Source organism: Amblyomma mixtum, chromosome 2, assembly GCF_055824585.1.
Source record: "Amblyomma mixtum isolate Tamu chromosome 2, ASM5582458v1, whole genome shotgun sequence".
In the NCBI taxonomy this organism is placed as follows: domain Eukaryota; kingdom Metazoa; phylum Arthropoda; class Arachnida; order Ixodida; family Ixodidae; genus Amblyomma; species Amblyomma mixtum.
The window spans coordinates 17,256,389-17,270,485 of record NC_143013.1 but is presented as its reverse complement, the minus strand read 5'-3'; the positions used below and the strand labels follow the sequence as shown (position 1 = coordinate 17,270,485).

The window sequence follows — 14,097 nt, the reverse complement described above, 5'->3', positions numbered from 1 at the left end:
TTGCTTCAAAAATTCACACACCTGCAGACCATACATGAAAGTAAAAATGTGCATTTATAAATAACAATGCCACTGCACTGAAGTCTTGCTTTCACAGTCACCAGCACCAGAAGAAACTGGACTCTTCCTCACTAACTTGTTTTCAAGCTTGGCTTTCTTCTAGGCCATTTAATTCATCATTCAGCTCCAGCAGTTCTCTGTAAACCTGAAAAGAAATATTTCAGTTAGCGCTGTGGCAAAGCTGATCCAGGGGTCTTGAATTTGATGTGGAAGCTTGGTTCTTACTGGTTCCATAGTTGGACGTTGTCTCCTGTCGTACACTACGCATTTTTCACCGATCTTGTACACCTTTTGTGCCAGCTCTGTATCCCACACACCAGCTGAGGTGTCCAGAACTGGGGTGATGTCACCAGGATATTTCTCCATCAGGTAAGTTTGCTGAAAAGAGATACGCAGTTTTTGATTACTACTTTATGGGAAACAGACGGAGGTGACATCATGCCAGCAGAACATTTTTTGTGGGATAGTTAAACGGTGAAGCAATAGTAGGCTATGACGACTTCATATTTTAAGGGGGGACACTGGTCTTAGACCTATTTTCCTTATTTTTAGTCCAATCCTAGTGAAACTGTGCCACCTTGCTCAATTTTTTATACTTATTTCATCAATGTAATTACGTTTATCATTAATTGTCTGTTCCCAATATAATTAATTTCAATTAGTCATTCATTAGTACCTCGGTGCAAAAAAAAACTGCTCAATAAAACATTTTTAATTCATGGCTACATAGTATGGTGAGTAGAGAGTGCAATAATCGAAACCATTTTTCCATTTTACCCTCATTGGTAATTTTACAGCACTTGGAATATCAATATTCAAAGTGTGTATGTAATGCATCGATAAACATTGCGAAATTATAAATTTTTGAAGTGCGATTGAACAAATCTGCTTCGATTACTGCACACACTGTGCCTTCAGCTTCCCTTACCAAACAATATGACATCTCTGTCTGTCCTATATGGTGAGATTTCGACATACTAGACAGCCAAAGGTCCAAAATTTCCATTCTGTTAAACTATTCTCCTGCATAAATTAAGCCCACACGATGATTTGAATTTATTATTATGGTTAAAGTGCTGATTTCTTGAAGGAAAAAACTAGTACAGTTGAAAAATAATGGCTGTTGATTCCACAAATGTCAGTTTTTGAAAATCTATTTTTTTGTCACTTTTTGGTCTCAAAGACCAGTGTCCCCCCTTAAACACTAGTTACTCTCCATCACGTGAGGTGAGGCTAAAATAAGCACAAAACAATGTTCCAATAGTGCAATAACATATTACGGCACAAGTATTTGCATGCAGTGTTCGCAAAAACCAGGGAGGCGACTTCGTGCTTGCTCCAATACAGTACACTAGAATTCTAAAGTACCATCCAGCCCACACGGCTTGCCACACACCTCTATGAATGCTCTCGCATTAACAGGAACATTTTTGGTGTGTACAGCAATGTCGCTGTGGTTCAACTCTCCCCAAGAAAAGCTTTACATGAGAAAATGGAACAAAATCCTGACATTTGCTACTTGTTGTAATGGATACTAACAAGTTCAGAGAAGGCGTCGCACGAAAGAGAAGGCATTAACAAAGGGTCATTACCGTATTTTCCGGTGTATAAGACGCACCTGCCATACATGCAGGCTGTTATTGAAAAAGTTGGCATATAAGACGCACCCGTGTATAAGATGCATCCCAATTTACCCAGTTAGGCTAGTGAAGCTTAATTAAATATGCTTGTGTGACCATCGTGAAATGCACCGTACCTGTGAGTTCTTAAGCAACGCTAAGTGATCGATAAGGCGACACTCATGCCATACCCGCCCACGTTTTAGCAAAAAAAAATGAAAGAACTCTCCTTATGTCCATAACAACACTTTATTTTCACTTAAAACCTTTGAAGTCTTCATCTTCGGATGCGCTATCAAAAAGTTTGCCCCTTTCTGGAGGCAATGCAGCTGAAACATTCTCTTGGCACAATGGACGTACTACGTACAAAGAGCAAACAAAGTTGCAAAGGGAGACTAAAAAAAATGCCGGCTTGTCTTGACAATGGCGAAAAGCGCGATTGTCGCCATCTTTTTGGCATTTCACATTACTTTTGCTTGGGGCCTCCGAAACAGCCGCGTGTTTATGATCCCGGAAGTCATCATCCCCGCCGTTTCATGATAAAGTTCACCTAAAAAAGTTGAGCATGGCGGTCCCCATATTATAGCCATGTTACAACCGCGTTATTGGTAGCGATATTTTTCCGGTGAAAAAAGCTTCAGCATGAACCTGAGTAATTTCTGAACTCACAAAAAAAGCCGAAAAATTTGCATATAAGACGCACCCTTGTATAGGATGCACCAGCAAGATTCTTGAAAAAAAGCCGCGTCTTATACACCAGAAAATATGGTAAGCACTTGTGGTGCCCATCTCTTGTGCTTGCTTCCTTCATTTCCTTATATTTTTCACCTTTTCTGCATGACGGCATTGCAGATTCTAACAGCTGGCCACGAATGCCAGCCACTCGCTCTGAGCAGAAGAAAACAGCGGCCAGAAAATGGATTGCACCCATGCTTGTGCACTTGCATTGCATAGTGCACGGGCCTCTAGCATTTCATTCTCTAATATTTGCAGTGCAATGCAATGCAGCAAAAGGACAACAAACACTTGTGGTTGCTATCTGCGTGTTTGCTGCCTTTACTACATTGTGTTGTTTTCAGCATGAAATTAAAATGAGAAATTGGCTATGGGGAAAGAAAAGGTGCAGTAATTATATCCCTCCTCCATCTCAAGGGAAGGGATGAAGTGATGGAGGTGTAGTAGTGGCTCCAGGTTAATTTCGGCCTTCTAAAGGTTCTTTCATGTGTTTTGTAATGTTTTCAGGCCTCTTTGTATTTCCAGTGCACTAAAGGAACCCCAGGTGGTCCAAGTTAATCTTGAGCCCTTCACTAAGGCACTTCACCTTGTGGTCAAGTACACACACAACATGGATATCAAACACTATTAAGGGGAGAGATTCCTGGGGTTAGGCATGCTGCCTGCAAATGTAAGCACCCTTCAATATTGTTATGAACAGGGGGTGTATTCAGACCACGACGGGTGACTGAAAACCAGCTGTGTCCACTTGCCGAGCACGAGACACACATCCACCTCGTTCTCCTCATCTCCTGCGTAGTCAGCAATGCCCATCAAATAGAATAGGCATCGCCTCTTCATGGGCGTCACACTTCCCCCAAGGCAGCCGAAGCCCGCTGGGCAAGTTAAAAAACACTGCACGAATGGTAGGGCTTCAGCCGGGCAACATGGCTCACTTCAGTTCGTGCAGAACGACGGCTGCTTGCAGTGAGACGCGCTATGTGGTAATTGAGCTCGCTAATTTGCTCAATAATAACATAGGGTCCATCGTAGTGGCATAGCAGCTTCTGGGACAATCCGCGCTTTCAGACAGGCCGCCACAACAAGACTAAATTACCAGGGCTGTAAGTGACGTGACGGCAGTGGGCATCGTATCGCGCTTTAGACCGATCTTGGGAGGCGAGAATACGAAGGCAGGCAAGGCGCCGGGCCTCTTCGGTGAGACAAAGTGTCTCGGTGATGGAGGGATCTTCATGAGGCTCGGCAGAAAATGGTAGTATGGTGTCCAGGGTGTAGCGTGGGGGGCGAGCATATAGTAAAAAGAAGGGGCTGAAGCCAGTAGTCTCATGGTGCACAGCATTAAAAGCGTCGGTGATGAATGACAGGACGCTGTCCCAGTTCTTGTGCTTTGAGTCAATGTACATTGACAGCATGTTAGCGATCGTTCGGTTCGTGCGCTCAGTGAGCCCATTTGTCTGGGAATGGTAAGGCGAGGAATGGCGAAAATGTGATGCGCAGGAACTGAGAAGTTGCTCCACGACGTCAGCGGTGAACTGCCAACCACAGTCACTGATAATAACTTTTGGGGACCCATGGCGGAGAACTATGGAGTGCAGCATAAAAGAGGACACATGATACGCTGTAGACGAGGGTAGGGCTGCTGTTTCGCAATACCGAGTAAGGTAGTCAATGCAAACCACTATCCAGCGGTTCCCATGATAGGATTTGGGAAATGGGCTCAGGAGATCTATGCCCACTTGCTCGAACGGTGCGGCAGGTGGTGTCACAGGGTGAAGCTGAATAGAAGCGTGCCTGGATACGGTGGAGCGTGTGTGCCGACCCAAGATGTCCAGATGTAGGGTCGTCATGCATGGCCTGCAAGACAGAGGTGTACAGACTCTTCAGAACTACCAGGAGGAAGTGCTGGCCTGTAGAAGAATAGTTTTTCTTCCATAGAAGACCATCTCGCACACAGAAGTGGTTTGCACCAGAGGTGTCTTCAGCCTCCGCGAGGAGAGACCACCGCAGTGTTGAATCTTTCTGCTGTTCCGCTTTGAATGTGGTGAAATCAGGAAAAACCGGTGACACGGATGCGACGCAGTGGTCGAAAGTATCGATGTTAGACTCCGACTCCAGAAGGGGTAGCCTCGAAAGACAGTCCGCGTCAGCGTGACGGCGACCACTCTTGTAGACGACTGTGTAGTCAAACTCTTCTAGCCGGAGAGCCCACCGGGCAAGGCGCCCACACGGGTCACGATGGTTAACGAGCCAGCAGAGGGCATGTTGGTCGGTGACGATGGTGAACGGGCGTCCATACAGATATGACCGGAAATGCTGCGTGACGAAGACGACGGCGAGGCATTCGGTGACCGTATAATTGTGCTCCAGCTTACTAAGCGAGCGACTTGCATATGCAACAACGTGCTCTTTGTTGTCGCAGCGCTGGACGAGCACAGCGCCGAGACCAACACTGCTGGCATCGGTATGAATCTCTGTGGGAGCGGAGGGATCGAAGTGACGAAGTACAGGGTGGGACATGAGAAGGAATTTTAGTTGGCGGAAGGCAGAGTCACACTCGGGGGTCCACTTGAAAGCCACACCTTTCTGAAGCAGATCTATCAGGGGGTATGCGATGTCTGTCTGCAAAGCGATGAATAAAGCAGCAAAAGTATGAACATAAGCCCAAGAAACTTTGCAGCTCTTTGACAGACTGTGGTGGCTTGAATGACTTGACAGCTGCAGTCTTGGCTGGATCAGGTCTGACGCCGTTTTTGTCAACTAGGTGTCCAAGCACTAACGTTTGACACGCACCAAAGAGGCATTTTTTAGAATTAAGCACAAGGCCAGCTTTGCGCAAACAGTCCAGGATGAGAGCTAAAAGGGCATCGTGCTCACTGAACGTCTTTCTGAAAATGACAACATCGTCTAGGTAGCACATGCATATTTCCCATTTCATTCAACGGAGTATAGTGTCCATAAATCTCTCAAAGGTGGCGGGCGCATTACAAAGGCCGAATGGCATTACATTAAATTCATAAAGGCAGTCAGGTGTAATAAACGCTGCTTTCTCCTCGTCCGCGGGATGCATAGGAATTTGCCAATACCCCAACCGGAGATCAATAGAAGAGAAGTAGGAGGCTGAAAAAAGACAGTCGATGGCATCGTTGATTTGAGGGAGGAGGTATACGTCTTTTCTTGTGACGGCAATTAGACAACGGTAATCCACGCAGAAATGCCATGATCCAACCTTCTTTCGAACAAGGATTACTGGAGCAGCCCAGGGACTCGAGGACTCTTGTATTACACCTTTTGGTTAACATCTCCTGCACTTGTTTATTGATAACCTTGCGTTCAGACGGTGACACCCGGTAGGGCTTTTGGCGGATCGGATGTGAGGCACTAGTGTCAACCCTGTGCAGGGTCCGAGACGAGGGGATGGAAGATAGGCCGCCGGGCTGTGAAAAGTCAAACACAGTGGAGTGTCCCAGGAGGATGACCAACAGTGCACAGCGCTCATGCGTGGAAAGCGAGTTGTCAATCATGCGAAGTAACTGCGACTCGTCGTAAAGCTCTGGTGCTGCTGCGCCTGAGGCGTTGGTAACCAGGGCAACGGATACCGGCGTGTCGTGGCTACATGACGCAAGCTTCAGGCCTTCAGGCAGAATGACAGATTTTGTCGAACAATTCATTGTCCACAGTTCAGTGCTTCCATTGATGACGGAAACCATGGCTTGAGGAACCAAGATGTTCTTCATGCAGTTCAAGTGGTTCAGCTCCACAGTCGCATCAAACACATCGAGAGGGGTATCGGTGCAGGAAACCGGTACGCATACAGCCGAAGAAGGAGGCACGACATTATCTCGTGTAACAAAGAACGCACTCTCTCCAGTACACGAGCCTTCCACAAGGCCAGTGGCGGAACATTTGCCGACGCTGAGTTCACTGCTGTGACAGTCAATGTTAGCGGCACACATCTGCAAAAAGTCAACGCCAAGAATAACGTCGTGCGTCGACCGGGCGAGCACCGCCATTTTCGTGCTGAACACTTTACCACTCAAGGAAACCTTAACACTACAAACTCCAACTGCTGGCAACGGTTCGCCGCTCACACCACAGAACTTGACATTTTTGTCCCATCGAAACAAAACTTTACGTCCACTTAAACGCTGCACTCATAACTGAAACAGTAGCACCGGTATCCACTAAAGCCACCACAGGTACACCGTCCACTAGCACATGCACTTTGTTCCGTAACATAACTACAGGCAGGGGTATCACTTCCGGCGGCAGACTTCCAGCGACCTCACCCCCATCGGTTGGGCCAACTAGTTTTCCGGTGGAGGCGAGGAGGAACGGCGTCGGGGATCGACGAGCGCGGAAAGCTGGATGGAGGCGGTGTCACATTTCTATCCGATGCCGGTGAACGATTCCGCATTTGTGCAGGCCATAGGTTGCCAGAATCAGGCGGGTAGGATGGGTACGGAGAAGGAACGGGTTAGTAATCGGATGCGGAAGATAGGTAGAGGATCCGTAACAGGATGGTTATCGGCGAGGGCAAAATCGGGAGATATGACCTTGTTGACCGCAGCGGTAACACACAAGGAAGGGACCGGGAGCAGGCTGCGCCTGTAAGTCGTCATCATATAAAGGACTGGGCCGAAAGTTCTCGTCGTATAAGGCCGGCGTAGGCTGGTAAAAGCGGGGCCTGCGCTCTGGGAGCAATCACGATATGTTGCTCGGCCGTAGTGCTCGGGGTACCCGGTGCTCCTCAAAGTTCGCTGTGTTAACGGCGGCTGGCGTAGTAGGGGGCGTGAGATACATCAGAGGGAGCGCTGAGGAATTCCGAGTGAGTTCCAGCGACCTGCTCAACTCTTTGCGAACGATCTGGCGGATTGTGGAAGCCAGATCACATGACGATGGTGTGTCTACAGCTGCCAACGTTGTCACCCCAGCCAAACGTCCAAATTTCGGTGTGATGCGAAGCATTTTCAATGTCTCAAAAGTGCGGCAGTGCTGGATGACGTCAGACACGGACTCGAGACTTTCTTTTCCGATAAGAAAATTGTAGACGTCTTCGGCGAATTCTTTAAGTAAATGGCCAACTTTGTCTTCCTCTGTCATGGCAGGAGAGACGACCTTACATAACAGTGTTTTCTTGCAGTGGGACTGCAAATAATGAAATTAAAGATGACGTTAAATTTCACATAGTTGTCCCAGTTGTATAAGGCCAGCCAGACTTCAACATTCTGCTTGTTGTTTCTACTGAAAACAGTGGGGTCTCGATGCCATATGGCACCAGAGAGGTGATAGGCTGCAATGGGGCTGCTTGCTGTTAACCTGGCTTGTGTGTTGCCTTTGGGATTGTGCGGCTGTGGAGCTCCACGGTGAGGATCTCCAAGTCGAACTTTGCAGCTCCACCAAATGACCGGTGGTTTATTCAGACACTGGAAGCGGTGAAGGAGGGAACCTAGGCGCAAGCAGACCGAGTCGCGGAATGTAAGACCGGGCCCCAGGAAGCAGCTTGAGCTCCAGCGCACACACCACCAGGCACTTCAGACAGCCCATACAGCTTTGTTGTCCTCGGCATGGGTGCATTATCATCTTCACTGCAAATCCTTCACACTGCTACGCACGCAAACTCGCAGCTTCTTCCATGAGTGCACGACACCCAGCAGTGATTTCTTTAAGGCAAATTTAGCATCCTTTATTATCGCAAACGTGGCACCTTTTTATGCCAAGTAGCAAACACAGTAAGTAATATTTCTCGAAACAGTAAACTTCGTAGCACTTCCTCCACCATTCTTTTATGTGAAAAAGCCTAGCAGTCCAAGGGGAATTTTTTTTTTACTGTTGATGGCCTCGCTGATACACACTTGATGAAAACAGCTGCACCTTGATTCTCCACCTATTTCAGAACTTCAATAAAAACTGCTTCAATGCCCATTACACTGTTTAAGCGAGCAAAGTATACTTTGTAATGCTCCATTGGGGCCGGAGAACAACTGTAATGATGATGGCGATGTTTTTTTATGCCGCAAGAGCATCTTCTGGCCAAAGAGCACCATGGCACAAAGGTATTTTTGTCTACAACCTGCACCTCCCGCATGTACAACAGAAGCTCACACCACTAGGCTACCACTGTGGTCAACTGCAATGAACAGTGCAAGTGCAAAATGCAATGTAGACTTACTATGTCTCCCCTTGCAGATGTATACGGCGGCAGACCAGTCAACACCTCCATGATCACCACGCCAAAGCTGAACGTGTCCATCTTGGTCGAGATGGTACCGCTGAAGGCCTCTGGTGCCATGTAGATGGTTGTCCCGACGATAATCTTTGTTCTTGTCGTATTATTCCCAGACAATGGCCGTATCAGCCCAAAGTCACCCAGCTTGGCTGTCCAGTTCCTGTCCAGAAGTATGTTTGCACTGAAAAAGAAATAAAAATAATAACGCTAGACCTCGCACTGATATATATACTCATGGTTCCCACATATCTTGCTGAGTGCATGTCACAACCACACTAAAGTGCTAATGGTTGTGCAAGGAGCCCTGAAACACACCAGTTTGCCCCCTTAAATATGAACTCCTCATCACCATCCATTATGTCTGCTCTTATGGGCATGGAATGAGTGCACTATCTTCAGAACAAAGCAAAGTTGGCATGCTATTGGCTGTTTACGTTTGCAAAAAGACCTATAACCAGAAAACTCTTGGTATGCAAAAATTGACAACAAACGCCCACACACAACGCACACTGTTCAACAGATGAAGTGCCACGCCACTGAAGTGATGTTGTAGTTCGCATAGCTTAAAAAAAAACAAAAAAAACTTGCTTAATGCTGCATCGAACATCTTTGGGGGTACATTCATGTACGTATAAAATCTGTGGTTTCCACCTCACAGCTTTGTGCGCACATCCAGCACATGATCAAAACTGCACAGCTTACCTTTTTATGTCTCTGTGAATCAGACATGGTGTGCGAGTGTGAAGAAAATGGATAGCTGCGGCAACCTCTGTCAGTATGCTTATACGCCTTTTCCAGTACATGGGACAGTTCTGTAAATGGTGCATGTGACAGTTATGTAAATGATATGCAAGACAGTAGATGGAAGACACTTCCTGAAGGAGGGAACATACCGCTCTCGCAAGGCACGACTGCAGGGAACCCAGCTCCATGAACTCGTACACTAAGCAGCTGTTGGCTGCGTCGTAGCAAATTCCAATGAGAGGCAGCAAGTTTGGATGAGAATGCCTGGAAACGAAAACAACTGCTTTGTCATGACTGCCAAGGAAGCAAAGAAGCCCAACCTCTCACCTTTGTAGCAATCTCACTTCTGCGAGGAACTGTTCTGGAAGTGATTCTTTCATGCGTTTCACGGCGACCACAGTCCCATTTGGTAATGTGCCTTTGTAGACCACTCCAAAGGCTCCTTCCCCCACCTTGGAGCCCCCTTCAGAGAGTGGCACATCGGAGAAGTTGCTAGTAGCTCGTGCCAGATAGTCATACCTGTACCGGGGTGCCTCGAATTCATCTGCCCCATCATCTGAAAAATGTGCAAACAAACGCAACATAAGAGTCTCAGCAGTGAAAACAATTCAAAGATAGGAAGACGGACTAGTTATGTCCAACAGCATCTAATGATGTGTAGAGGACACAGTCAACAAGTTGTAAGGATTGATGCATATGAGCACTGGCCAGTGGTATAGTCTGAAAGGCGACTAGAATGAAGTGCGTTCAGCTCTTAGCAGAAGAGATGAATTGACAGAAAAGCTGTTCGCACCCAAGATGTAGTCAGTCCTGACTCCATATCTTTGATGTGAAAAATGCATCGGATGTGCTCTGTGGATCGACTGCATTCATTGACCACATCCTGAATTCACCCAGTTGGCACCTTTTAACCCATTACTGTGCCCCCGATATGATATTGGACCTTGAAATTAGATCAAATGAAGCAAACAAATATGAACATGAAAAGTGTGGTGTGGCCAGACAGTATAACAGCTCACAGGCAAGCTGAATGGACAGAAGTAAGGGACATCCAACTACTCCCACACCTTTCAAGAGCATGGACTTAATATTGTACTTCAGCAACACAAATGTGCAACAGGCAGAGAAATCTACGAGTCCTTGTGAAGAAAAGGGCAGACTAATTATGACAGTAAGCTGTGAGCTAGCATAAAAAAATATGTACCGTCTTCACCACAACTAGAAAACTGGGCTTGCTTCTCAGTGGTATAGAAGTCCTTATGGTACCCCTTGAGATCAACAGGTCTCAAAAGGTCAGGACAAGGGCCTCCTTACCTTACCCAGATTTAGAGTTTAAGGTACGTGCCATAAATGCTCCACTGTGCTCCACTACAAGTCTAAGAAACAAACATTGTTGCATGGTTCATCATACACTTCTACTGCTGTAGACAAAATAGGTATATGGTTCAAGAACAAGCACTGTACTCAGTTCTGAAGTTAAAAACAGCAATAAGGCCCATTCTACCTAAATGAAAATAAGCGTATCATCTGATACCTTACTGCACTGCACAAATGTCTTAAGCATGAAAGAGTGCATTTCCCGGATGCCATCAGGCAAATAAAAATGCATAGGATAGGAAACTGTCTTGCGTGTAACCTTTCTCTTTGAAATCATGTTTTTTTTTTCTTTCACTGTACAAGTGTACACCTGCCGTGGGAGATAATCTCGCACCACTTCTCTGCGACAGCCTAGGTTATTTTTTTTCACAGTCACCGATTTTCCTCAGCATTAGCTTACACAGACGATCCTGCAGCGGGGCGGCTCTCACACTTACCATTGCCTTCTTCGGGAGGAAAGGGAGGTGGAGGCTCTCGGTTAGGCTCATCCAGGAGGTGATCGACGTCGCCTTCATCATCGTCCGGCGGCCCTGTAAATTTCGATTGACACCTCTGCGGGCGTTTGCTTCGGTTGACAGATAAGTTCGAAAAGCTGGACGATGCTTACGTTGCAGTAGTACGCCTTCTTCGACGATTGAGGCTGCTCTGTGGAGCTCTGCCTGCTTCAGCAAGTCTACCAGGTCCGATATTTTTGGCCGATTGCGCCCCGTTGTGCTCCAAGTTTTCAGTATTTCGCCGCTGCGACTGCCTCTCTGGTAGTTTTCGAGCTGCCTATGCGCATATCAGATCAGTAAGCACGGTGAAAAGTTACGCACAAAAATACTTACCTTGCGTGATCGGCGTTGAACAGCATTCTGCCGGTGTCATCCGGATGGGCGATCAGGGGCAGAATTTTTCTCCACCCATCTCCAGCATCTAGCAGACTTGTCAAACGCAGACGTGCATGGTCCGGCAAAAACCGCAGCTCAGTACTTGAGTTGACATCACATATTGTTTCGGTAAACTGATGAGCCACTTCTTGCAACAACATGCCTGTGATGTCCCACTGCCGGCCGCAGTTCACTTTCGCCGCTGAAACATGACTCTTATGTTGTTTGTTTACTATTATTGTTCAGATCATAACAGTACGCAAGAAGTTCTTGCTCTGCTCAGCAGTGTTTCTGCAGTTTCAAAGAATGCTGAGAGAACTCGAATCGCATCTGCTAACGTCAGCTGGGTTGCTGAGGGGCGCTACTCACTTTCGGAATTCCCGTACTTGACTTCAAGCGGCCAGTGCAGCGGACTGCCCTGTTGCGCGATCACTACGTCATGGGCGGGAAGTTCTGGCCACGTGACAGATGAGAGGAAAAAAAAAAAAAAAAACGACTGGACATACGGGAACTTCGACATACCGGCTTCTAACAATAATGCGCGCATAATGCTAAGTACTACACATACTAATGCTTTTTAGATTCGTAGGCAACGGGTTCAGAGAACTCACAAAACGCCCACTTCCCAAGTTTCATTCGTTACTAGTGGCTAGTCTCATGCCTCTCGCATGGCTCTATCACAAGATTTTTCGCAAGAATTTACATGGCGTATGAAACATGTTTACTGAGCCGGCTGAGCTCGCAACAGAAAAAAAAAAAAAAATGTTGAAGTCGTGACAAAATTCAATGGCGCTGCCATCAAGAGCGATCTCCAACATGCGCGCGCGAGTTTGAAACTGTAAGGTGAAAAACGTAGCGCAAAGAGACGAGGACACAGAAAGACGGACAACACACGGCGCTAACTTCCAACAATGGTATTTCAGAAAGAAAGGTGGTTTTATAACGACATCACAACCAACACGCCGTCAAACCATGTGCTATCAAAGCGTATCAGCCAGATATGCGAGCTCTCTGAAATAAACCATTGTTGGAAGTTAGCGCCGTGTGTTGTCCGTATTTCTGTGTCCTCGTCTCTTTGCGCTACGTTTTTCACCTTTCAGTTATGAACCAACAAGCCCAAGCATATACCCTTTTGAAACTGTACCTGTGCCACGGCTGGGCCAAAGTACTCTGGCTCTGGCTGTGCTTTAAAGGAACTATGCAACGAATTAGAAGTCGCTTGTAAATGTTTTCAATGCTTACAAATGCTGATAAGAAGCATTCACACCAAGAATGAGTCTTCGGAACTGAGCTGACAATTTATTATGAATTTTTTAAAACAGTGTTTTTTAAAATTCGCGGGCCGATTGGTGTGCTCGTAGTGACCGATTTTGCAACTAAAATCGAGAAATAGAGCTCACTCTTGGAGGAAGGAAAAAAAAATTACCGACGATTACGTTACTTCCTAATGCGAAATTTGAGCGCAGCAAATAAGCTGTTTCACCTTTTCGATAGATTGAGGCAAAGAAATCGAGCAACACATGTATGCGCTATCACAGAATTTTTTTTTTATTTTTCACACGTATTCCTTTAAAAAGACTCCACTAACAGTTCTTGACAGTCATGAAGGAAGCTTTGTGGTCGGAGAAATAGAGTGATATATGTTCGAATTGGTACACCAATGCTTGATTCTCAAAGACGAGATCTATACAAGTGCCTCGCGAGGTTGTCACAGCCGTGGGACGCGTTACGAGCGAGAGGAACGGGATGTTCTCCCGCATAAGTGTTAGGAAATTGCTGTTTGTCTTTATGTCAACATTAAAGTCCCCCACTACTAACATCGGTGTGGATCGATGGACGGTTAATGCGAGTTGCAGGAAGTGCACGACGTCTTTCGTGAGTGCGGTAGGGGCGAAGTAGGCAGCTACTACCAGCAAGCCGTTGGGCAACTTTGCGGCGCACAGTTCGCCAAGTTCATGTGACGTGCCAAACATTTCGACTGGTATTGCAGAGAGACCTGTGCGCAAGTAGATAGCGACTCCCGCCGCTGTGTTGTGGTCTCTGCGAGCACCACAGCAGTATAGGAAATCTATGATTTCGAGAGGCTCTTCGGGATCCATCCAGGTTTCAGCAAAGCAAAGTACAGAGGAATGGCGCAGAATGTGATCGTGGTGTACGTCCTTGGCATGTGCGGCAAGGGAGCGTACGTTAAGAATGTGGTTGTGAATGATGAATCAAGTGCTGCCAGCGAATGACGCGTCCATTGGCTGTCTGCGTGTGTTACTGATGTGTGGTTAACATGTTAAGCTTCGCCTGTAAGAGTGGAACGCGACAGCGTCTTGCAACGCTGCCAGGGAGTCCACAGAACGCCATCGCCAATTCGGCTGTACGCCTTGCTGGACGGTAAATTTATTTTTTGAGGAAAGGAAATGTATCTCTCTCGCATATCTGGGTGGACACCTGCACCTCGCCGTAAGGGGAAGGGGGA

At 46.8% G+C, this 14,097-nt stretch overlaps 1 protein-coding gene across 1 annotated transcript; it reads right to left on the bottom strand.

Moving 5' to 3' along the window:
- Positions 1–35: 35 nt before the first annotated feature.
- Positions 36–12,401, bottom strand: LOC149358540 (interleukin-1 receptor-associated kinase 4-like). Its single transcript, XM_089570632.1, has 9 exons — positions 11,589–12,401; positions 11,369–11,532; positions 11,199–11,291; positions 9,712–9,940; positions 9,534–9,648; positions 9,343–9,452; positions 8,584–8,821; positions 286–438; positions 36–205 (listed from the first exon to the last, which is right to left on the bottom strand). Exons 1-9 carry the CDS (start codon positions 11,789–11,791, stop codon positions 143–145), a joined length of 1,368 nt encoding a protein of 455 aa, XP_089426758.1. The 5' UTR covers positions 11,792–12,401; the 3' UTR covers positions 36–142.
- Positions 12,402–14,097: the final 1,696 nt, after the last annotated feature.